Below are 24,532 nucleotides of genomic sequence, written 5' to 3'. Positions count from 1 at the left end.
CAAGCTTTGGAAAACACCAAGGTAAGCAAATCATAAACCCTGAACAAATCCTCATGAGCCATGGAAGGATATATTTATAGCTTTGTTTTTGCCCAGAGTTCTAGAAGTGCAGTCCTTCTGAGCAAGCAAGAACTGTAACCCAGAGAGGGAAACAGAGCTAGCAATAAAGACAAGCCCACTGAGGGACCAAGCCTTGGTTAAATCATTCATTCATTCAACATTTATTGAGCGCCTACTGTGTGCCAGGCACCGTGCTAGGCGCAAAATACAGAGATGCATAAGATACAGTCCATGCCCTGAAGGGTTCACAGTCGAGAAGGGGGAGACAAATGTGTAAACAAGTAAAATACAGTGTGATAAGTGCCGCAAGAGAAGCATTGACAAAGAGCAGAGGTAGCCTGGAGGGGGAGGGGCATGGGAGGACGAGGGGGGACTTCCTGGAGGAGGGGGACCTTGAGGGGGATTGGTGAGATGACTAGGTGTTTGCCAGGCAGACAAGGCAGGAGGAGCAAGGGAAAGGCATTCCATTCTGAGGAACAGCAGGAGCGAAGGCACAGAGGCAGGAACTGCAGGTCTGGAGGGGCGGGGAGCTCTGACTATTCTGGCCGTATTGCTAGAGTTGGTACCAGAGGCTGTGGCCGGAGAGGGAGGCAGAGGCAGGATGATGAGGGAAACTGAGGGCAGGGGCATCTCGGGGGCTCCCCAGTGGGGAGCAGAGCCTGAGGGAAGGCTTCCACCCAGGAAGAGAAGGCTCCTGGCTGACCCCAGGTACGCCTGCTTGAGGACCATCGTTGTCCTCACTGTGGCCCCAAAGGGACCTGGACCCAAGGCCAGAGGAGGAGCTGAGCTGAGGGAGGGCTGAGCAGAGGGGAAAGGCCCGGACCCGGGGTCCTAGAAGCTGCCACTCACTCGAGAGCTGTCCACTCCTGGACTTCTGATTTCTGCTCTCTGCTGTGTAGACCCCCTGCTCCTGCCAGGATGGGGCCAAGGGCAAATGAGAAATGACAAGGCGATGTTGTTGGCCAATTGCAAAGGGCCAGATGAATGGCTTCACTAACTGAAAGGGGCAAGGGTTGAGGATGAAACAGGAGTTTCTAAGAATAAGGGCCACAATGAGAAAACCACAGTGGACCTGGTGGACAATGGCTCTCTGGTCCCCAAGGAAGGAGGGGCCCTGCTGGCCCAGGGCAGGGGCAGAGGCCAGTGGGCAGGACCAGGCCAGCTGTGCAGGGAGCATGTGTGACCTACATGACCGTGGGCCTCCAGTCCCAGCCTCCTGGTGTCTCCTTGGCAACCGGGACTCTCCCCCTTCCAGGCAGCAGGGGAGTCACAGAGGCAGATTGTCCACAGCCAGGCTTCCAGCCCTTTCCTCTTTCTCAGAAATGGCTCTGTTTAAAAAAAATGCCCTTGTGGGGGCGGGGGTGGCCTTGCTCTTGTGGGTGCCTTGCTCTTGTGCAAAAATGCCTGGGGGAGGAGGGGCAGAGGCTCAGAAAACCAGAGCCCAGGTGCCCCTCTGAGTGACTGCTTTTCCAAAGCACCTCACCTCAGGCCAATCTGGGGGAGCGAGTTTCTTTCCCAGCCGTGGATGGGAGGAAGGGGAAGATGGACTCACCCTGTTCGGGACTCCTGCTGCCCTGAGTTCAGAGGCTGCAGCGAGAGCAAGGGCTCTGCGTCCTCACTGCCGTGGCAGGAACAGGGGGAACTAACTCCCAGTGTCAGCTCTGCCCTTGGTGACTCAGCCTCACCCTGTGGAGTCCCCAAGCCTTCCGTCAGCCGGCCTCCTCTCGGTCTCAGGGTCTCCTCGCCTGTCCCTCCTCTGCCCTTGACCAGTGTCCGGGTGGTGCCCGCTGACGAGCTGATGGAGGTGGGGTGGTAGCAGAGAGAGGGATGGTGTGGTGTGGGCGATGATGGGCGGTCTCCCCACCGCGGTGTGTGGGCTGGGCCGGGCCGGGGTGGGGTCACTTGCTCTTGTGCAGGTCCTTCAGCTGGCGGAGCCTCTCCAGGAGCTGGGCCCGGGAGCAGCCATCATCACCTGTGGGGCCGGGGCTTGGCCCCAGAGCCTCCTGCAGCACCAGGCAGTGTGTCCTTAGGAACGGGTTATAGGAGCGCTCCTCCCCCAGGGTGGACGGGCACTGTGGGAGGAGAGACACGGGCTTTGGTGGGGAGGATCTGGAAAACAGATCCAACCAGGGAAACCTCCCCACCTCCTGCCCCATCCTGGGGTTCAGGAGTTCTCACTGGAAGGCCCTTGTGCCAAACAGGCCAGAGCTCTGGGGAGGGGCCTGCAGGGCCTGGCTCAGCAGAGATGGGATCCCTCTGGGGAATGCCCCCGGCCCCTCCTGGACCCAAGCCCCGCACCGTGCTCTTGCGTTCCATCCGCTGCCTCTGCACCCACTGCATCTTCCTCTCCCGGGCCAGGTTCTCGGGCTCCACCACGCCTGCAAAGCCCAGGTTCTCCTCTGCATACTCGTGGCCTAAGGATGGCCATGGGGGTCGAGACACAGAGCAGAGTGAGACAGGTTATGGTCAGGAAAAGTCCTCCCATTCCCAGGCCAATGGGTACCTAACAACTGAGGAGGAGGGATAGTGCTTCTAGAAAAAGCCCAACCACAAGGAGCCGCTTCTGTAAACGCAAGTCAGCCACGAGTGACGCTGCAGAAGCAATTGGGGGGGGGAACCACAGACCTGGAGCCAGAAGACCTGCATTCTAGTGCTGCTGGTTCTGCCCAGCTGTGCAACCTCAGTCAGGTCATGGCCCCTCTCTGAGCCAACGTTTTCTCCTTTGGCAAGTGGGGAAAATAATAATGCCACTAGAATGTTATGTGTCCGTGGGGCTGGGATCACGACCTGGTGCTCGTTAGGTGCTCAACAAAGTATTTGTTGAATGGAATGAATGGATGAACATATGTTCTGAGGATTGACTGAGATATTAGTGGATGTGTTTTAGAAACTACAGATACGCAATGTACCCATGCATGTATGTATGTATGGATGGATATTCTATATACATGCATATGGATGATGGGTGTGCCGTGTGGGTGTGATGGACACAGGTAATGATCCATTCAGAGTGGATTTAAGGCGCCTCATTAAGCAAAGGCTATTTTCTGTTCTAGGCTCTGGCTATGAGAAATCAGCCATCCCATGGGGACACTCTGGGGCTTACAGGGCTCCCCAGAGGCTGTGGGCTGGCTGCCAGGGGCAGCTGACATAAGAGGCCTTACACAGCCAGTGCTCCAGAAAGAAGGGAGTCTGCCCCCACTGCTGGAGATGGCTCCCAGGAGCCACTGGAGGCAGAGCTGTGTCACCTCTGGGTCAGGAACTGGGTCGGCTGGGACTCTGGGTGTGTGAGGGGCTGGGAAGAGATGGAGGGGAACCTCACCAGGCCACAGAAGAGTGTCGTCTCCCAGCCCGAGCACGGTGTCCAGTGAGCTCAGCATGGTCTCTGCAGTACCCTCAAAGGTCCGTCCTGGTAGGGTCAGCGGGTATGTGTGAGGAACAAGGATCACACAGCAGGGTAAGGTCCATGGAGAGGGGTGGGGACCCCCCTGTATAGCTGGGGCTGACCACCAGCCCTCACCCATGCCCCTGCCATGCCCATTTGTCTGGCATCGATCCCTCCCTCCCCCTGGGAGCTGGACCCAAACATTCAGCCCTAGCTGGGCCTGTCTGAGGGCACAGACTGACACGTGGGGGGAGAGGGGGTGTGGAGCCTCCAGGCTGAGTTCTGTGGCCCCAGGCCCACTCCAGGCAAGGTTGTGCTTTTCCACACAGCACCTCCTTCTTTGCCTGCACTGCCTGGGACTGGTGATCCCCCACCCACAGGATCACCCTGTCACTCAGGGGTTCTCAGGTTTTTGTAACTGGTCTTGCCAGTCACTCTATCAGATAACCCGGCTCCACCCAATGGAAACAAATGCTCTTTGAGGTCAGTACTCAGTTATAGGCTTCACCTCATTCCATCCATCCCCTTTGGGATGTCATGAGGATATGAAAGAAAAATCGAGGTAACAAAGGTGGGAATAACTGCTAAGGCAACACGTGTGCGGAAACCAACGTTTCCGTGCATTGCGTGGGGCTGCGGCTGTCCTCAGGCCCCTGCCCTGGCCTCTCTTCCTCCCTCTCATCCCTGCACTTCCCCTTCCCTTTTGGGGGACTCACCACAGCCAGAGAGGAAGAGAAGATCCCCTGAGAAGAGGCAGGAGGGACCCTCATAGGGCTCCCCGTCCAGCAGGTAGACCAGATGGCCTTGTGTGTGGCCCGGGGTGGCCAGAGCCCGGATCTGAAGCCGTCCCACACTAACCACATCTTGATGACACAGGGGACTGAGGAGGGAGGCAACAGTGGAGAGAAGGCACTAAAACTTGGGCCATGCTCCTCTTCCCTCCCCCGCGCCGCCCAGGCCCAAGGGGATAGGTGATGTGCAGGAGCAGGGCTTCCCCACCAGGGAAAGATGGGCCCCCTCAGTGCCCAGGGCTTCAGATTCAAGCCCTCCTGCTTCCTCTTTGGGGGACTATGGCTGGATCAGTTGTGGGGTGGACAGTGTTATGCTTCAGATGGGCTGTGATCTGCCCTTGAAGGGCCAAGAAGGGCATCAGCAAAGATCCAACTGCTGACAGCCCTGAAACACATAACTGAAGGATGAGGGTGAAGGACAGGGCCATCCCACCCCTGGGTCAGGGACTTACTGGGTGAGGTAGGGAATGCTGTCCTGAGGGCTCCCATACACCCGACAGTCCTGGTGCCGCCGACTGAGGTCGCGGTTCCCTCCGCTGTGGTCCCTGTAGGATGGCACAGACAGACAGGGGCTTTAAGGGCAACTGCACTGGGCCTCCTAGCCTCCTTCTTCACAAAGCATCTCCAGGGCTTTGAGCCCTGCGACTCCTGGTTCCTGGACTGAACCAAGCCATCCGCTCCACTTCAGACCTTTGTTCAAGCTGTCGTCCTGCCCTCTAATTCCTCCACGTGGATCTCATCATACCCACCCAGTGCCCCTGCCCCCCAAACCCTGTGTTGGCTGCACAGTTGTTATTGTTTGTATACTTTCCCACAGGGCTGTCTCCCCTGTTGGACTAAAACCTCCCTGGATGAAAGAGATGACAAGGTTTGCCCATGCCCAGCAGACATGCCCATGGAATGAAAGAGAAATGCCTGCCCTGCCCTTCTCTGGTGCTTCAGGAGCCTGGGAAGTAGAAGAGGGGGAGACCCGTCCCTCCCTCTTCCCCCCCTCCCCTGGTGCCCCAGTGACTTCATGAGGATGGTGCCCCCCAGCCTGACCCCTGACCCATAGCCCAGTCTGTTCTCATGGGTCCCAGTCCTGGAAAGCCCAGCGGAGCCAGGGCCGGCCAAGGGGAGATGATCTGCACTCAGACCTCCCACCTCAGCCCCTTACCAGTGTTTGTGGGTGCAGAGAATGGCAACCAAGTTAACACCTTCCTTTTCAATGGAAGCCTGGGGGAGAGAGGAGGTAGTCAGGCTGGGGATCGGGATGCTGGGTGGAGAGGACAGCAGGGAGAGATGTGGGGAAGGCGATGGAGCCAGAGAATGGGAAGGGGGTAGGGAAGAGGGGGTTGGATAAAGGGGGGCACCTGAGCCCCAGCACGGGCACAGGGTGGAGGGAGACTGGCAGAGCAGGTGGACACACAGGTACATGTACACAGAGACGTAAGAAATGGAGAGAATGATGAAGGGACCCAAACACAATAGACAGAGGCAAGAAAAGCAAGGTTCAGAGAGGGGGCCACAGAGAGGAAGAGGCAGAAGGAAGCTGGCTAGACCCACAGCCCCGGGTCAGCACCACTCTCCCTCCAGCTCTGATTCTCCCACTGCTGTCCTCTCCTCCTCCCCCGGCCACACCCTGCACACTGACCCTTCCCCAGTGGGTCACGTGTGTTTGTGGCGGTCAGGGTGTGCTGTGTGAGTGCACATGGAGGGGGCACCTCCCACTGGCAGAGAGCAAGGTCAGCCTCTCTCTAGCAAGAAGCTGCCAGCCCCCCAGGTGAGCCCAGGTCCCACTGCCCTCATCCTCCCCTCACCTGGACAGCCTGAGGGTCTGACGGGTCCACAGCCACAGCCAGCCGGGCCTGGGTGTCGATGATGAGGTAGCTGTAGTTGTCCGAGAGGACGGGGATGGGGAGCACCTTCACTCCTGGGAAACAGAGATGTGGGTTGGGGGGCAGGGCAGGTAGCCCATCCACTGGGGGAAAGAGATGGGGTGGGTGGGCACAGCCTGGGGCGGTTGCTGGCCTGGGGCGGCCAGAGCTCACCATTGAAGAGGCGGGGCTGGGTTCTGGAGTGGCCTTTGGGGTAGCGATTCCGAGCCCTGCGCAGCTGCTGGCGGTAGAAGAGGTACCCGAGCCGGGTGCGCGTGTAGAGGCTGTACCTGCGGGGCGGGACGTCTGCTCAGCCCAGGCCCCATGTCTCCACTGCCTCGGTCACCCCCTGCGCCAGTGCAACTCCACCGCCACTTGTCGTGTGCCGACTGTCTGCCTTGCTCAGGACTCAGGACAAAGATGCAAAATGAAACAGACAGACCCCAAGCTCAAAGCTCATCAGGCCAGATGTGAACTGAGGAATTCACAGAAGAGATCTGAGGATGAGGGCTTTATTCAGTGAAAGCAGTACAGGAGTTAGGAAGCCGCAAGGAGGTGGGAACCCTATTTCAGGCACAGCAGCGGTGCGTCGCAGTCACGCGTGGGACCTACTGAAGGCCAGATTCCTCAGCCCCATCCCAGCGTTTTGAGTCTTAGACAGCTTGAGTGGGGCCCAGGATTCTGTATTTCTAACAAGCTCTGGGTGATGTTGATGCTATTGGCCCAGAGACCACAAGGCTGAGAACCCCTAGGGTAGAGGAAACAATAGGCCCAGGCCCAGAGACAGCAGACAGCAGGGTTCACTTAGGGAAATTATAGAAAGCTCTGCTTGGCTCTTTGGTGGAGGAAGCCAGCAGAAGTGAGGCTGGATGGTTTGACCACACTCCCTCCCTCCACCTGCCACGTTCTAGGCTACACAGTGAAAAGGGGGCACGTGGAACAGAGGGGACTCGTGAGTGACAGAGTCCCCCAATACAGGATTCTGGCACACAGGGCAGCTTTACAGATGCGCGACCCGGCAGTCACAGAGGGCCCCACACTGGGCATGACGCTCTGCTGTCACCATCCTGAAATCCTTAATGATTTTCTCTTTGAACTTGTGTCTTGAACGTGAAGTCTGATGGGACAACGGAACGTGCACATGGGCAGGGGTGATGCACATATCATCACGTCACATCACACGTGTCTGCTCGGTCCCTGCTGCCCTGACCTTGCTTCACACACCGTGTTCACCACGGCCATGAGCGCAGAATTCTGGTGGACCCTCTATGTGTGGGAATTCAAGACCCAAGGTGAAGACAAGTGAGTGTACCTCTATGAGTAAAGGGCTGGAGGGCACTAGCTGACCCCACTCCAGTACTCTTGCTTGGAAAATCCCATGGATGGAGGAGCCTGTTAGGCTGCAATCCATGGGGTCGCTAAGAGTCGGACATGACTGAGCGACTTCACTTTCACTTTTCATTTTCATGGATTGGAGAAGGAAATGGCAACCCACTCCAGTGTTCTTGCCTGGAGAATCCCAGGGACGGGGGAGCCTGGTGGGCTGCCGTCTATGGGGTCGCACAGAGTCGGACACGACTGAAGGGACTTAGCATAGCTGACCTGTGAGCCACACTTTGGGTTCAAACTAGAATTTGCTTGTGGGATGTCCCTGGTGGTCCAGTGGTTAAAATTTTGCTTTATAATGCAGGTGTTGTGAGTTCGATTCCTGGTTGGGAGGCAAAGATCCCATGCACCTCGTGGCCAAAATACCAAATCGCAAAATACAAGCAATATTGTAACAAACTCAATAAAGACTTTTAAAATGGTCCACATTAAAAAAAAATCTTATATAAAAAAAGGAATTTGCTTAAAATGCATCAAGAGGCAATGGTGTTCTAAGAGACACAGGAACCCTACCACATCCTATCTTATGTATAATCCTACCATTAGTGCTGCAAATGATGCTGTTATAGAAAGGAAAGGAAAGAGGCGACGGATCTGTCCTTTTCCTTCCAGCTCTTCCTCATTCATCGGAAAGCTGAAAGTAGAGAGAGCTGAGAATGTGCTATGCATCAAGAAGTGAAACAAAAACAGCTGAGTTAGGTCTGCCCCACACTTCCACTGTTCTGGTAAGAACATAACACATATCTGTGTGCAGGCTAAGAAGTGTGAGCTACGTAGTTTCAGTGATCCCACGCATAACTTAAATGTTCTTATTGTTGCTGTTGGTGCTGTTTAGTCGCTAAGCCGGGTCCAGCTCTTTTGCAATCCCATGGACTGTAGCTCACCAGGTTCCTCTGTCCATGGGATTTCCCAGGCAAGAATACTGGAGTGGGTAGCCATTTCCTTCAGGGGATCTTCCTGATCCAGGGATTGAACTCTCATCTCCTGCTTGGCAGGTGGATTCATTTACCACTGAGCCACCTGGGAAGCCCCAAGTGTTCTTATATTTGCATTTAAAATTGACATTGCATGATATATAATGAATGGCACAATTCATGCTAATAATTAACATTTTAAATGTTCCCCTACTCAAATGACATTAAGTAGCAAATTAAAAACATCATGGCAAGTCAAGAGAAAGAGATTGTAAAACAAAGGAAAGTCTTCATAATTTCGTATCGGATGTGGCACCTCTTTCTTGCTTTTTGAGCAAGAGGGTCCAAATGCCATTTTATACTGGGCCCTGTGAAGAATGAGCCATCTTGGGCCCTGGGCTCACAGGAGAGTGACAGGCTAGGCTGTGGGTGGGTTTGGTCAGTGTTTAGGTTTACACAGCAAGGCGGTAATGGGGGTGGGATTCTGGCTGATCAAGCCTGAGACAGAAAAGTAGAAGTTGGGATGCTGGATGAAGGACCCCAAATCCCTACAGAGGTTTATTGTGTCTGTGGGGGGCAGGGGCAAGGGGAGGGCCCTTTGGGAAGGGCAAGCTGATCTGTCTGCAAGCAATTTGATCAAAACCAAGCAGTTTCCACGGAGAAGGCAATGGCACCCACTCCAGTACTCTTGCCTGGAAAATCCCATGGACGGAGGAGCCTGGTAGGCTTCGGTCCATGGAGTCGCTAAGAGTCAGACACAGCTGAGCGACTTCACTTTCACTTTTCACTTTCATGCACTGGAGCAGGAAATGGCAACCCACTCCAGTGTTCTTGCCTGGAGAATCCCAGGGACGGGGGAGCCTGGTGGGCTGCCGTCTATGGGGTCGCACAGAGTCGGACACGACTGAAGCGACTTAGCAGCAGCAGCAAGCATGTTTCCGTAAGTTTGCTGAAGGTGAATCACTGCTGTCCCAGCTCTGTGTGCCTGAGCACTTGTTTCAGTTGGGAAATTGAATGCGCTGTGGAGGGGTTCTACCATCCTTTAGGAGTCTTCATGACTGTTTTTTATAGGTCCTGTTTTTGTTTTATTTTAAAATTAATTTCGACCACTTCCCACTTTCACTCATTCCACAATATTTAGTGAGGCCTTGCTATTAGCCTGCTCTGGGCACACAGCGGGTAAGGCACAGTCCTGGCTTTCTTGCAGCTTCTACTCTAGTAGGACAGACAGGACAGTAAACATACTGTCAAGGGACTTCCTTGTGGACCAGTGATTAAGAATCCGCCTTGCAAAGCAGGGGACTCTGGTTTGATCCCTGGTTGGGGAACTAAGATCCCACATGCTATGGAGCAACTAGGTCCACAGGCCACAACTACTGAGCCCTCACACCACAACAACTGAGTCCTTGCACCACAGTGAAAGATCCCACAAGATGCAATGAAGACCTCGTGCAACACAACTAGGACCCGAGGCAGCCAAATAAATAAATAAACAAACATACTGTTCCCTGATAGCTCAGTTGGTAAAGAATCCGCCTGCAATGCAGGAGACCCTGGTTCGATTCCTGGATCGGGAAGATCTGCTGGAGAAGGGATAGGCTACCCGCTCCAGTACTCTTGGGCTTCCCTTGTGGCTCAGCTGGTAAAGAATCTGCCTGCAATGCAGCAGACCTGGTTTCGATCTCTGGGTTGGGAAGATCCCCTGGAAAAGGGAAAGGCTACCCATTCCAGTATTCTGGCCTGGAGAATTCCATGGACTGTGTAGTCCATGGGGTTGCAAAGAGTTGGACTTGACTGAGAGACTTTCATTTTCACTTTCACTGTCCAGAGAAGATGACAAAATAAACAAGGCGAAAGGACAGAGAAGGAGGACAAGAGCTGCTATTCTAGATCTGATGGTCAGTCACGGAAGGCCTCTTTGAGGAGGTGACATTTCCAAGAAGGAAAGGGGACAGGACGTGTGAGAACCTGGGGAAGGCGCACCAAGACCAGGTGAGCGCTGGCGGGAGCTGCTGGTTCTTGCCTTCCCGCCTGCTGTGCCACGGGGACAACAAACACTCGGCACAGCACGGATGGGACTGGCTGGATCAACCTACATATCCTGGACTGGACTGTAGACCAGAAAAGGAACGTTGGGGAGACAATGCACGGAATTTCACTGGAGTCTGGAGAGTGGTAACGGTTTGGATGGATGTTAATTTCTTGGTTTTGATGACTGTACCATGGTTATGGAAGATGTTAACATTTCAGAGAACTGGGTGAGGGGGTATATGGGAATTCTTTGCACAAAGTTTGCAAATCTGAGATGATTTCAAAATGAAAATTTTAAAAATAATAAAGAAGAAAAGAAAATCACCCTTGCCTCTGTACCCAGCCACCACCTGGCATCTAGACCCTGTTCCTGACTTCATTTCTTCCTATTTAGGCTTACGGGAAGCGCAGGACCCCTGGCAACAGGAAGCTCTGGGTTCTCATCACGGCTTGGGCCGTCCTTGGTCTGAGACCTTGAGCTAGTCAATGGTCTCACAGATCAGACTTCTCATCTATAAAATAGGGATACCATGACTTACCCCTGCAGGACTGTGTAAGGATTAAGTGACGTAAAACAAGATGACAAATGTTAGCCTTCTCCAGGGGCTGAAGGGTGGAAGGTGTTTAGCAACTGCTGTTTCCTTCCCAAATTCAGCCGGACACCCTTCACAGCTGCTAGAACAAGGCTGTGCACAATCTGGGAGGGACTGGTAAACATTCCCTGTCTTCCCTTGTTGGATACTTAGTACACGTACTTTGTCCTCCAACAAAGATCAAGATGTACAAGGGCAGGGACTATGCAGTAAGAAGCTGCAGTAAACCAGGCTCTGCTCTTCCATTGGCTTTAACCAGCAAATATTTACTGCACGTGCTGGACCAGGTACAGAAGGCAGAGAACAAGGCAGATGGCTCCCTGCCAACATAATGAGAGGAGCAGCCAACAGACACTGAACCGGAAAACAAAACAATCAACAAGCAAGCGGTTAACTGTGGTGGGAAAGGAAGATGGTTTCCCGGTAGACTGGGTGCTTGGGAAAGGCTCCTTCTCTGAGGGCGATCCTTGAGCAGGGAACAGACAGATGGGGCAGCCAGTGGTGCTGACTGACTGTGGGGGGCGCAGCACCAACATCCCTATACAGGCACTAGTGGGGCACATTCGAGGAGCTGCCAAGAGACCTCGAAGTCTGTAGGCAGAGGAAGGGTCAGCAAAGTGCGCAGGGGTCAGGCCATGGAGAGGGGGTGGAAAACTGCTGGTGGGTTTGAAAGAGGGGAAGCGTATGTTCTAACTTCCTTTTTAAGAGCTTGCTCAGCTGCTGTGTGGAGGGTAGAATGAACTGGAGCGGAGGGGAAGGGGGCTGGGGAGTCACGCAGTGAGGGACACGACGAGGGCCTGGACTAGAGGAGGTGTTGCAGATGGAGAAAGGTGGTGGTGGGATGGCTGTCAGACCCAAGATCTGTGCTGGCCAGGGTGGCCCCTGTGGCCCTGAGGTCTGGATCGCAGCACAGAGCAGGGGGGAGGGGCCTGAGGACCCGGTTGCATGGGGCCTGGTTCTTTGCAGACAAAGGATTCCTCGTGCTTCTCTCCAGTCCCTGAGCTCCGTTCCACCTCCACTGGCGGGCTGGCTGCATCACCAGGGTCTATAACCATGCCTGTCAGCTCTTCCCCTTGCTGCCTCTCTTTCTGGGAAAGGCGCTGTCACCCTCCTAGTTTCACAACTCAAGCATCCATTTAACCCTTTCCCCGGTGACTCAGACAGAATTCCTCTCCATTTCTCATTTCCCTTCATGGGCTCACCCCTGCAAAGAGAAACTGTTGGCGAGGCCCTAAGGAAAGCCTCCTCTAGTCAGCTCTCTGACTCACTGAACCAAACTGCAAACCACTGGCAGATGCTCATACTCCCAAAGCACCACTTTCGACTGCATCCTGTTCTTGCTCAACAGCCTTCAGCGGCTCCCCAGGGCTGGTGGGAGAGTGTCCAACCCCCAGGCAGGCCCTCTGTGGACCGGGAGGAGGCAAGCCTCTGTCCCCTCCCCAATATGGCCCCATGGAAACCCCGTGTCCCAAGAGTGAACAAGTTGACATCCCAAATGTCCATCGATAGCACAATGGACAAATAAATAATGACATATTCCGACCATCGAAAACTACACGTCAGGGGAGTGAATGATTTAGGCTACCAGCTCTCAGCCTGCACAGAGCTCAAACGTAACACTGAGCTAACAGATGGGCCACAGCAAACAGATAACCTGACAATATTTCCCTAAAATGCCAAAGAAGGACTTCCCTGGTGGTCCAGTGGGTGCAGGTCAATCCCTGGTCAGGGAACCAAGATCCCACATGTCGCGTGGTGTGGCTAGGAGAAAAAAACAAAGGCCAAAGCAAGCAAAACCATCATTGGTATGCAGACATAAATAGTAAAAGAATAAAGGCAGCCGAGGGGAAGGCATGGTCAGCATGGTTAGTAGGGTTTCCTCTGGGAGAGGGGGAAGGTGGGCTGGGGAGGTGGGCACCGAGCTTCACAGGGTCTGTAACATTGTCTTTCTTAAGCTGAGAGTATTATTTTATCTGTCTTCTGAATGCCTGAAATAGCTCATTAAAATTTCAGAACTACAGTCCTGCCTGGCTCCCACAGGTCTCAGGCTGGAATAGCCTCCAGGCCTTTCTAACTTACTGGAACACTACCCAGTCCCTACTAATCAGCGCCATGCAGGAACCCAAAGCATCCTTCACGGCTTCCCTGGTGGCTCATACGGTAAAGAATCTGCCTGCCAAGCAGGAGACCCAGGTTCGATCCCTGAGTTGGGAAAATGCCCTGGAGAAGGGAATGACACCCCACTCCAATATTCTTGCCTGGGAAATTCCATGAACAGAGGATCCTGGGGGAATACAGTCCACGCAGTCACCAAGAGTTGGACACGACTGAGCGACTAACACACACACATACAAGCATTTTTTAGGGCTGGGCTCAACCCCAGGTGCCGGGAGCCGGTGAGGCATTCCACTCGTGACAAAGGTCATGAGAAAGGAGGCTCGGCATACGCAAAGGCGGGATCGAGCCTCAGGAGTCCCCCCGGATATTCTCGAGCATCTACCCCCCCCAAAAAACCAGAGTCTGCCTACTTTATTGCTTTGTGGTCTCAACTCTGACTTTACTGGGGGCTGTCCCCTACCACCATCTCTCTCTCTCTGTCAAAGAGTTAACTTACAGCTCCAATTAATAAAGTTCCTGGGCAATTAGGAGTGTTTAAATCCAAACCCCTCAGATGGCTCTCTAACTCGCCTGACAAATTTACCCGGACTCCTACAGCTATGCATATGATTCTTTACAGTCTCCCAGCCTGGAGAGGCAGGGGAAGCTTAAGATATTCAAATAGCTTAGAGCCTCTCAGAGAGTTAGAAACTGTCAGAATAAGACTAGTAGAGGATTTCATTCATGAGCCAATGTTTGTTGCCAAGTTTTCACATCCCCTGAATTGTATCCTTGAATGTGTATTAATTAATAGATGATATGTAGAAAAAATAAGTAGTGGCCTTGGTGTTAGTAACTTTAGACCCTTAAGGTAATAAATTCTTTCCTTTGTTGTAAACCCATTACACATCCGCCCTATAGGAATGCAATTTTATCTTCGGAAGATGGCGCCAAACCTTAAAATAATTACTCTTAAAGAAAATAAGTCTTTGTTGATAAGTCCTTGTCAAGAGTCATAAAATGTTAATAGGCCTTCTGGCCAGAAGATGATGTAAATCACCTAAACCATTTGTATACGATAAATTTGCAGGAAAGAAACCCTGGTTTTTGATAAGGATCAAAAACTGCTGACTTTGCATCCCCTATTAGCCTCTATATGTAACTTAGGGTATAAAAGCCCTTGTTGAAAATAAAGCTACGGGCCTTGCTCACCAACGCTTGGTCTCCCCATGTCATTCTTCCCTTTAACTTCTGGCTGAAGTCTCCATCTGGAGCGTGGATATCCTTTGCAACCATCTATTTGCCTGGGCTTCTAAGACCCACTCGAGAAGGTGTCTAAGGTGGGGCACCTTCCGTTATTCGAGAGGGCGCCTGCGGCCTCCGTGGTCAGAGCTAACCTGGTGTCACGGGTTATATTGATTTTCCGCGTAAACCAAGCTACTCAGCCTCTTTTCTCCACTGAATTTTCCTACTGAGCTATCCTCATTCTATTACTCTTTGTATCTCTAATTAGCATATAAATAGTCGCCTAGGCCGTCTCTCCTTCGAATACCCTGAATCAGCCGGGGCTGGACCTCGGCACCCAGGGCCTGATTATCCTGGTAGAAAGCTGCCTTCCCCTGCTCCATCTGGGGCGCTCAGGAGCAGCTGAGCCCCGGGGCAGTGGCTGCGCCTTATCAACTTCTACCTGGTGCCCTAATCAGAGCCATGCAGTGCCATGCAGCGCCCGCAAGGGGCGGGCGGTCACCAGCCTGTTTCTCGTGGCTCCTCTGCAACCCCCTAGCACTGGCCCAGCACAGAACCAGGACTCACAAAACCCTGGCTAAGTGAGCAGGAAAGGCAGCACAGGGCCAGGCATGTAAGTATAAACGTGACGGGCATAGAAAGCGGACTGTCAGCACTGACTGCGGCTCCACCTAACTTGCCCCAGGCCAGGCTGTGATGCCCAGTGAGAGTATCGGAGGCCCGAATTACAGCCACCCCTGCCCTGGCTCTTCCCTTCCCACCTCACCCACCTGCTTCCAAGTCCCTCCCCTCTTCTGGTGGGACCCACAAGGTAGAGCAGGGTACTCTGATAAGCAGGTCATCTAGACCCAAGGGCCTGGGTGAGGCTGTGTCAATGGGGCACAAAATTTCAACTTCCCCGGCCTAGGGTCTGCACCCAGGGCCTCTAAAGTGGAGGAGATGGGGGACCAGAGGCAAGGGGGTCTGAAGACGGGTCCGCAGTCCTGGCTTTGCCCCACAGGTTAGAACATCTCTCCGGAGCCCACTGGCCTCATCTTTAATAAGAATGACCTTTCCCTCAGCTTTCCCAGACCCCACCAGTGGGCTCAGTGCCTCTCGTTGGTTATCTCCTGTCATCCTCCAAGCAACCCCGAGTCAGGTATCATTATTTCCTCCATTTCACAGATAAGGCCAACGGAGCCCAGAGAGGTGGAAAGGGATTTGCTCAAGATCACAGAGCAGTGAGTGGTTGGGCAGCCTGATCCCGGAGCCCACACTCTTCTTTTTTTTTTTTTAATGGCATGTGGTTCCCTGACCAGGGATCAAACCCACGCCCTCTGCAGTGGAAGCACAGAGTTTTAATCACTGGATGGCCAGTAAAGTTCCTGGAGTTCATTCACACTTTTAACCATTGCAAACCCCTAATAAGCAGGTAGGATGAGATGAGTGGGCCTGAACTATTTGGGGTCAGACTCAATTCCTTTGAGGGCCTTTGCTGGGAAAACATATTTGTCGGGGTAATTACAGTATTCAGACACAGCCAGGCATCTGGCCTCTGGAAACTCCTGGAGCACTAGTTTCAGTCTCTATGAGACACAAGCCTTTGAACCCTGTGAACTCTCTCCCCAGACCACCTCCTCACATGTGCAGTTTTCCTGAGGACCGCAGAGGGTCTGAGACCCCAGCAGCTCTCAGGAGAAGGTGCCTTGAGTGGAGAATCCTGGAGACCTCTTTCAGTCTAGGCTCTGCCACTCTCTGCCCTGAACCATGACTGGGTGGATGGTTCCAAAGGGAGCAGCGCAAGCCAGATGGACAAGAGAATTTAGGAAAAAAAGACGGGAAAATGCAAAAGTGAATGAGTCCCTGGGAAGAACCTGCCTCCCATCTCCTAGCCCCCCATCTTGCTGGGATGTCGCCGTCCCCTGTAATGGGGCTCACAGCTCCCTTTCTTCTGTTGCCTGAGGTAAGAAGCAGAAACTCACTCCCCAAGCCTCAGTTTCCTGCTCTGTAAAACCAAGTGCTCTTCCCCTCTGAATGAGCAGCTGAGCCTGGAAAGTTCAGGTGACTTACACAATGACATAGACCTCTGCAGGGCCTGATGTGGGATTCAAACTCCCTGCAGCGCGAGAATGTGCCAGAATGCATCAGTATGATCTGGGGGTGCTGGTGGAACCCGAAGATGCTGACCTTTTCCTCTTCGGTTTACCACCCACTCGTGGACTCTGATAAAGCAGTTCTGGGGCCCGGAACTACCCACCATCACCTCACCAAAAAGAAAAGCAAGTTTCCTAATTGGTCCTCTGGGACCCAGGTGGAAGACAGAAAAAACACTCTACCGGGTGGGGCTGGGGTGGGGGTAGCCGGTCTGGGGCAGCCTTGCAGGGGCCTGAGGGGGCCCTCCGCCTGGGGTCAGGGCTGCAGGATGAAGCACCTGCCATCCCCACTGGGGGCCACAGGCATACCTTTCACTCCTCGCCTCACTGAACCACAGCGTGGCTTCTCTGGTATCTGAGTTTGAGCCTCTGGCCCCATGGGAGGCCCCATGGGACAGCTGGGGAGAGTGACACACAGCCCTCCCCCCACCCCCTTCTCTTGGCACACAGTGGAGAGCACACAATGAAGCTCTTCTTCTCCCCGCCTCCTCCCGTGAGCAGTCTCGCCATCCCGGGCAGCCCTGAGACAGCCTGGGGGCTGCCTGTCCCAGCTGGGCCCTGGCCCCAGACTCCACCAGCTGGACAACAAGCCCAGGCTGAGAGGACTCTGGTCAGGGGGTGCTTTTGGCTTCTCCTCTCCTGCCTGCCTCCCCTACCGGTCTCCACCCGGGACCCAGCTTTTCCCAGGCTTTTCATCTGACCAGCGACAGGCAATCTTTATGAAAGCAAACAGGAAATGCCTGTCTGCAGGCCTAGGGACCTGGACTCCCCCAGGACACAGAGTCCTGCTGGAGCACAGCCTGCTCGGAGGCCCCTCAGGAACAAACTGAGCCACGAGATGTTTTGCACTTTCCCCAAATTGAGGAAACTGAAGAAGATAACGAGACAGCGAAAAAGGCCCTAGAGGGTGAAGAGTTTCCTGAAGCTGCCAGCAAGGCCTTGAGGGGTCGGGGGACAACTTCCCCATGACCAGGAGAGGGGCAGTGCCTGCAACAGGTCAAGACACAGGCCCGACTGGGAGACCACAGGCCCCATCTTCATACCCATCCCCTCATCCGGTTCGGTCCTCTGCTGACTTTGCAGCCCTCTCCAGCCTTTAGCATCTTTCCCAAGGGGAGGAGGAGTGGCTCCTGAGGGCTCCCGGGGAGGACCAGAGGCACAGTCAGATCTCAGTCCTGGGCAGGAGGCCTGGACTATTTGTGTCTCCTTGCCTGAAATCCCAGGCCACCTGCCCAGCCAAGGCCCTAGGGTTTTGTTTGGTGTGGGTCTGTTTCTTGGCCCTCCCTCCCGCCTCCATCCGTCCCCTCCTCACCCCAACCCCAGGCCCTCCTGATTCAGCCCTGTTCCCTGGGCTTGGCCTGTGGGAGTCCAGTGAGGAAATCACACCTATGAACACCTGATGCAGGAACAAGCAAGAATACACAATGAAAGCTCTAAGAGGACAGACAATGCCAGGGGTCAGTCTGGAGGCAGTGAGGAACTTTGACTGGAGAGGCTGGACAAGCTTTGTGGAGGAGATAGCATTTGGGCCAAGCTTTTATTAACTCCAAAGCCCTTTAATGAGGGCAACTCTGTGTCAGCCACTGCTCTGGAAGCTGGGATACAGTAGTGAAAGAAGTTTCTTCCCTCATCTGGCTCATATTCTGATTGAGGGAGAAAGCCAGTAAACAACAGGCAAGTCGATATATAGGATGTCACATGGTGATATGTACTGTGGAGAAGGGGCTTCCCAGGTGGTTCAGAGGTAAAGAACCTGCCTGCCAATGCAGGAAATGCAGGAGACCCAGGTTCAATCCCTGGGTCGGGAAGATCCTGGAGGAGGAATGGCAACCCACTCCAGTGTTCTTGCCTGGAGAATTCCATGGACAGAGGAGCCTGGCAGGCTGCAGTCCATGGGGCTGCAGAGTCGGACGTGACTGAGCAACTGAGCACGCACGTGAGCACGCTGTGGAGTAAGACTGCAGGCATTGGGACCCTGCGATTTTTATACAGGGTGGTCAGGGTAGGCCTTTTTAACACAGTGAAATCTGAGCAGAGACCTGAAGGAAGCCAGGCACAGCCACGTGGCCATCTGGGGGAAGAAGGGTCTAGTGAGAGAGAACAGCGACAAAAGAGCCTGGAGGTGAGACTATCTCAGAGTGCTTGAGGAACAGCAAAGTGGCCTGTGGCTGAAATCCAACGAGCAAGGTGAAGGGCATACAAAAAACCACCAAAAACAGTGAGGTGGAGGATGGGCAGGTCCAGAGGGAGCCATTCTGGAGGGTTCTAAGCAGAGGAGTGGCACATTTCTGACTTAAATCTTAAAGGTTTGATTCTGGTTGCCTTGCTGAGAGTGCTCTTGTGAGTACAAAGGCTGAAGGGAGCTATCAATTTAGGAGATCAGGTGCGAGGCGACCTGGGGTTGGCTCAGGGTTGTAGCAGTGGAAGTGGGGTGAGTGTTCAGATTTTGGGCATAGTTTGAGGATGAGCTTTGAGGAAATAATATTTGATGTAGGGAGGAAGGTCTGGCAGACCCCAGAGAGAACTACAGCAAGAGCACAGGGCCTGGGGAAGGTGGGATTGGGCAGCTCTGGAGCGGGTGTGGGAGGGCCCCAAAGGCCTGGGCGAGGGGTGTGGACTCCATTCTGCAGGCAGCACGGCCTGGGGAAGGGCACACCTACGGGGACATCCGGCAGAGGAGCCGCTATGGGTGCTGGTGCTGCGGCTCTCCTGGGCTCCAAGGCCTGCAGAAGAGGACCCTCCCTGCTTCCCTCCTGAAGGCTGTGTTGTGGATGGCCCAGCCCACTGCCTCTGTGTGGCCTTGGCCACAAGCAGGTGGGCCATTCACTCTCGGGTCCTCAGCTCAGGACTCCTGCCCTCTCTTTGAAATCAAACCATTGGTCCTCACTGGCCCCAGAGAAGGGCTTTTCTCTTGCAGAAGTGGAGCAAGCAATGTTTGTCCTGGGACAGCTTTTCACTTGGGTCAGGAGATTCAAGAAAGATCCTCTATGCCTAGGAATGAAGAGGGGACTTGGTCAGGGAGGGTGGGAGGGTTTTGTCTGCCGGACTGTCCATTTCAGAGGCTGGCTGCCTTCCACTTTCTCAGCTCTGAACGATGGTTCCCATCCCTGCATGCAGGAACTCAGCCTAATTTCCCATTCACTGCTCCCTCTGCAGACAGGCCCTGCTCAGGGTCCTGTTCTCTAACCAAACCTCCTCAACTACCACTGAGAAGACAAAGGGGCAAAAGGGAAATTGAGGCATGAGGCAGGGGGCACACAGAGGGGAGCACACACTCCCAATCCTAGCCTGCCCAGGCACACCCTGTCACTCTTGGGGAATCTATCATGCCCTGTGCCTCTGGCCAGTTAGGGTCCCTGTTCCTCTATCTGACTCCTTGAGAACAGCTCCTATCAGTGATCCCGCAATCCTGACCCAGGGCAGTAAGGAGGGGTGGGGGTCACTGAATGAACGAAGGGATGTGGGATTTCCTGAGAGTAAGTGAGCAGGATACACTTGGAAGACAATAGAAGAATGTGTGTGTGCTCAGTCACTCAGTTGCATCTGACTCTTTGGGACCCCCATGGACTGTAGCCTACCACGCTCTTCTCTCCATGGGATTTTCTGGGGAAGAATCCTGGAGTGGGTTGCCATTTCCTCCTCTAGGGGATCTTCCCGACCCAGGGATTGAACCTGCAGCTCCTGCGTTGGCAGGTGGATTCTTTATTACTGAGCCACCTGGGAAGAAGCACGTAAGGAAGCTTAAAAAAAAAAAAGTTGAGGGACTTCCCTGGTGGCCCAGTGATTAAGACTGTGCCTCCACTGCAGGGGGCATGGGTTTGAGCCCTGCTCAGAGAACTAAGATCCCATATGCCACATGGTGTGGCCAAAAAAAAAAAAAAGGAAGCTCCAGAAGGAGCCACGGCTGGCCTAATGCCATGTATCTTCCCTCCCCACATCCCCCATACTATAGAAAGAATAACTGCTAACATTTCCTGAGCACTTACTATAAGCCAGATCCTGTGTACAATTTCATTTGATCCCCATAGGAGCCCTCTGAGGTAGGCACTATCACCAGGCCCACTTTACAGATGCCAACAACTGAGGCACAGAGAGGCGGAGTTATTTGTCCAAGGTCACACAGCTACTGAGCAATAAAGCTGGGATTCAAAAGCAGATTTATCTGACCCCAATGCTATGTGCTTAACTACTGTACATTGCCTCCCAGGCCCTGCAGAGTCTTGAATGCGTGTGTCCACCTCAGGTTAGCTCAGATCGACCCTCTGCTGTGCCCAGTTATTGCCATCCCAAGACAATGGTGGTTATGTTTGAAGAAAGCCCTATATAACACTTCATAACATCAAATACCAGTGAGGACTGTTACTACTGATAACATCAACAAGGACTCCTCTCCCAGTACAGCTTCCCATCTCCACTGTCCACTTTCCAGCCCCCCAGTACAGCCCTCTCCTTGTGGTCCTCAGCCACAAGTTCAGGGTGGAGTGTGTCCATGAGCTCTGCCCCTCCCCTCACGTCATGCACCATCCCGGCCCCTCCCTCTCCATCCTTCCTGGAGACGCCCTCACAGCATCAACACCTGCCCATTTCCCTCAGACCAGTTTCCTGCTGACACCCCCAGTCCCTCCCAGCAGCCAGCAGCCTCCCACCCGAGGGACTGGACTGATTGTTTCCCAGATCCTGGACAGGCAGGATCTGGGACTCTGATTCCAGGCACGCCCTCCTGCTCTGCAAATTTGGGGAGCTGATTCCAAGGCAACCTTGAAATCCAGCCACAGGAAAGCTCATGGATTACTGAATTCCTGAGAAGCTCTCGGACAATTCCAGGTTTGAGGATTTGGAAACACCCAGATCCCATGTTCTAGGAATACCCAAACCTTCCGGATTCTGAGTTGGCAATCTTGGAAATTTTTGACCTCAGGACTTCTGATTCCAGTCACTTGTGGAGACTTTTTCACTTTCTCTGGCTTTTTGTATGACTTCAATGTTACTGATGCTGAAAGCTAGAAATAGATTTAAAAATCTTTCCCCAAATAGAGCTATAAAATTTTCAGAAATTTTGTGAGGAGCAATATATTTTTTTAATCTCACATATGTAAATATTTAAATATTTGTGAATCTTATTATTTTAATGCTGTTTGCAGAGCAATGGTGACTTAGCTGGAGCATTATTGAGAATGTGATCATTGTGTGGGTTATTAGAGATGTGAATGCCCCCATAAGGCACACACACAGGATTCCTCCTCACCCCTTGTTTTTTCAGTTTTTCCCCCACTGGGCCCTTACATCTCTGTGTCTTAGACTGAGTGAGGATAATCCTAGGGATAAAGTTTCTGGGCTATCTGGGGTGATCACGAGAGGAGGGGTGAATTGTACAACCTCTTCTCTGAAACTCAGGAAATTCCCCAGCTTCAGCTCTCGCCTGAACCTGGCCTTGGGCCAGGGCTCCCACAGTTCCTAGGCCAACATCACTGGCCTTCAAGTGTGGTCTGAGGGCCTGCCCCCTGGCCCTGCTGGTCCTGGGAAGGGGATGGAGACCCTAGGAAGCCTTCCTCTTGTGACTCTTACCCTGATTCTTACTGCCTATAAGGCAGAACAGGGCTGGTTACCATCTTACTCCGTCCTGTCAGGAGAAGCAGGGGTAAGAGAAGAGTGAAGACTGGGGTAAGGGGTGGAGGTCTGAAAGGAACAAGTCACTGGAGGTCAGTGAACCTTCAACAAGTCAGGCTGAGTGATTAGGGTCGGATTTCACAGGCTGGGGCTTATGACAAGGGCGGTGGGGGAGACAGGGATGTCAAGGAAAGGGACAGACTGACCTACAGAGTGGGAGTGGGGAATCCCGCTTGGGACAGAAGTGCTTGCATTGGGCGGTGGGAAGCTGAGTGATGGGGACAGGACCGCGGACACACGGAAAGAGTTAGCGGTTTCAGGTGAGACTCAGTCATCTGACATTCCTTCTCTCCAGCACCTGCCCACCGGAGGGAACTTGGGGAGTGGGGGGAGCCCGGGATCCTGCACCTGTTCTCTTTTTCCAGCTCCCTTTTCTCCAACCCCTCATCTGGCTCTTTTCTCTAGAGGTCCTCTCAAAGCCCCCTTCTCTGGCTACCCCGGCTTGCTTCCCCCAGCAAACTGCTTTCCCCAGCCCAACCCAATTTTCCACTCACCCCCAGTTTCTTCACTTCGTCAGCCCTCGCCGCCCCCTCGCCAAAATCAGTAGCTTCTCTAGCCTGCCTCTTTGATCGTTCTTAGCTCCGGCCCTGGATCCCCCAGCCCTAGCCCTGTCAGAACCCCTAAGCCCTCCCCCAGCACCCCTCCTCTAGTCCCTTTTCCAGCACGCCAGCTTTCCCGATCCCCGCAGCCCGCCGGAGCCCCGCACGAACCCGATTCGGAAGAGCAGCCTCTTGCTACGCGCCATGAACAGGCCGCGGAGGGTCCGCCGCGCTCGGCAACTGCGGGGGCTCAAGAGCAGGACGAAGACTAGGAGCAGCAGCCCGCAGCTGGCGACCCACAACCACGACGCAGGCCAGCCTCGCCAGGCCATGCTGGGGGCAGGCGCCCGCGGCCCAGGGGGCGGGGCGGGGCGTTGCTAGGCGACGGCTCGGCCCAGGCCCCCACGTGGGGAACCTGAGGGCTTGGGGCCCCGCCCCCTGCACCAGCCGGCGGGGAGACTGGGGGCGTTCTGGCCCCGCCCCGCCATTGACTCCAGTTCGAACCCGCCCACTCGCCACCCTGGGTACTGTCGACTCCCCGAATGCCACCCGGCTGGAGGCGGCCTGGCCCCGCCCCGGGTTGGCCGGCCGGAAGGCGGGGCCGCGCGGGAGCCAGCATCCGACCTGCGCTAATCCCGGTGTACAACTGCCAGAGCCCGGGGCTCGGCCCTACACCCCACCTTGCCCCATTAGGGAGCTCTGGGAGAGGTCCTGGGGACGTCTTCTTGGCAGGAAACCTTAGCCTCATAAACTTTTTCAGCTGGAAGGAACCTGGGGGATAACGTAGGTCAGCTGCCGTTCATTCATTTATTCATTAACTAAACGAATTTTCTGTGTCCTCCTTTGTGCCAGGCTCCGTGCCAGGATCTGAGGATGCAAGGGTCAAAGACACACATTCTAGGCATTCCTGGAGCCTAGAATCTCTGGGAGAAACAAACCAAATAAGCAAACAATTATCTATGCACTTACTATACTTACATATACACGTGTGTATATATACACACATATACATATACACATGTATGTATATATACACATACATACCTACCTGCTGTGTGATTATAACACTGTGGTTTATGGAGATCAGAGAGGGCCAATTTAGATGTGGAAGGGCTTCCCTGAGCAAGTGAAATGTAAGCCATGCCCTGAATGATAATACATCCCAGAGGCTGAGAGGGAGTGATTCCACCAAGATTATACAAAAATGATGGCAGAAACAGGAATAGGACCCAAAATAGCCCAAACCGGTGGGATTTCCACATCACTGACCCCTCCACCCCCACCATACTGCCTTCCAGATGAGTTCCAGAGGTTATGATCAGTGGGCTGGAAGAAAATGTAAAGACTGGCATGGTGATCTTTATAAATTTGGGCAAACTGGAACTGGGGCTGGACTTCTTCCAGCTGCAACCCTAGCCTTAGCCCTGCAGAGGGAGGGAAGGAAATCTGCAAACAGTGAAGGCAGTGATCTCTCCTGCAGGAAGATGGTTGGGGAGGGAGTGGGGGAGGCAGGGCTCTTGTTTTCTTCTGTTTCTTTGCCTCTGCCTGTGCTCTGGCTTGAGAGAGGCTGAATAACCTGACCCCCAAACCACACATTTTCTCTTTCCCTCTGATGTACTCTGAGTAGATCACTGGATCTAAAGATTGAGTTCCAAGTGTGGAGAGCATCCAGGTATAGGCTCATTAGCACAATGAATTGGAGGCCTCACTCCTCACCCACCTCTGAAGAAAAAGCCAAGATACATGTTAAATTATCCCCAAACTGAATTATAATCCCAACACCCAATCCTGGGTTTCATTCTGTAACTCCAGACAGTTAAGTTTCTCTTATCTTAA

General features: G+C 53.7%; 1 protein-coding gene across 2 annotated transcripts in view; it reads right to left on the bottom strand.

Annotated features, from left to right (window-relative positions):
- Nucleotides 1-197: 197 nt before the first annotated feature.
- The window catches only part of PNKD (PNKD, MBL domain containing), a 73,084-nt gene continuing 48,749 nt past the window's right edge, over nt 198-24,532 (bottom strand). Inside the window, exons 1-9 of one of the 2 annotated variants that reach the window (XM_027567360.1) lie at nt 22,868-23,067; nt 6,267-6,382; nt 6,036-6,148; nt 5,393-5,451; nt 4,689-4,781; nt 4,162-4,325; nt 3,383-3,469; nt 2,359-2,474; nt 198-2,132 (exon numbers count right to left, since the gene is read on the bottom strand). In XM_027567360.1, the coding sequence (XP_027423161.1) occupies nt 1,959-2,132; nt 2,359-2,474; nt 3,383-3,469; nt 4,162-4,325; nt 4,689-4,781; nt 5,393-5,451; nt 6,036-6,148; nt 6,267-6,382; nt 22,868-23,028 (1,083 nt within the window). In that variant the 5' untranslated portion in view covers nt 23,029-23,067 and the 3' untranslated portion in view covers nt 198-1,958. Of the gene's footprint in view, nt 2,133-2,358; nt 2,475-3,382; nt 3,470-4,161; nt 4,326-4,688; nt 4,782-5,392; nt 5,452-6,035; nt 6,149-6,266; nt 6,383-22,867; nt 23,068-24,532 lie in introns of those variants that run through there. The other variant, XM_027567356.1, reaches the window with a different exon arrangement.

This window comes from Bos indicus x Bos taurus, chromosome 2 (genome assembly GCF_003369695.1).
Source record: "Bos indicus x Bos taurus breed Angus x Brahman F1 hybrid chromosome 2, Bos_hybrid_MaternalHap_v2.0, whole genome shotgun sequence".
Lineage (NCBI taxonomy): Eukaryota > Metazoa > Chordata > Mammalia > Artiodactyla > Bovidae > Bos > Bos indicus x Bos taurus.
Note: the sequence above shows the minus strand (reverse complement) of the source record. Positions and strands in the feature narration are given on the sequence as shown.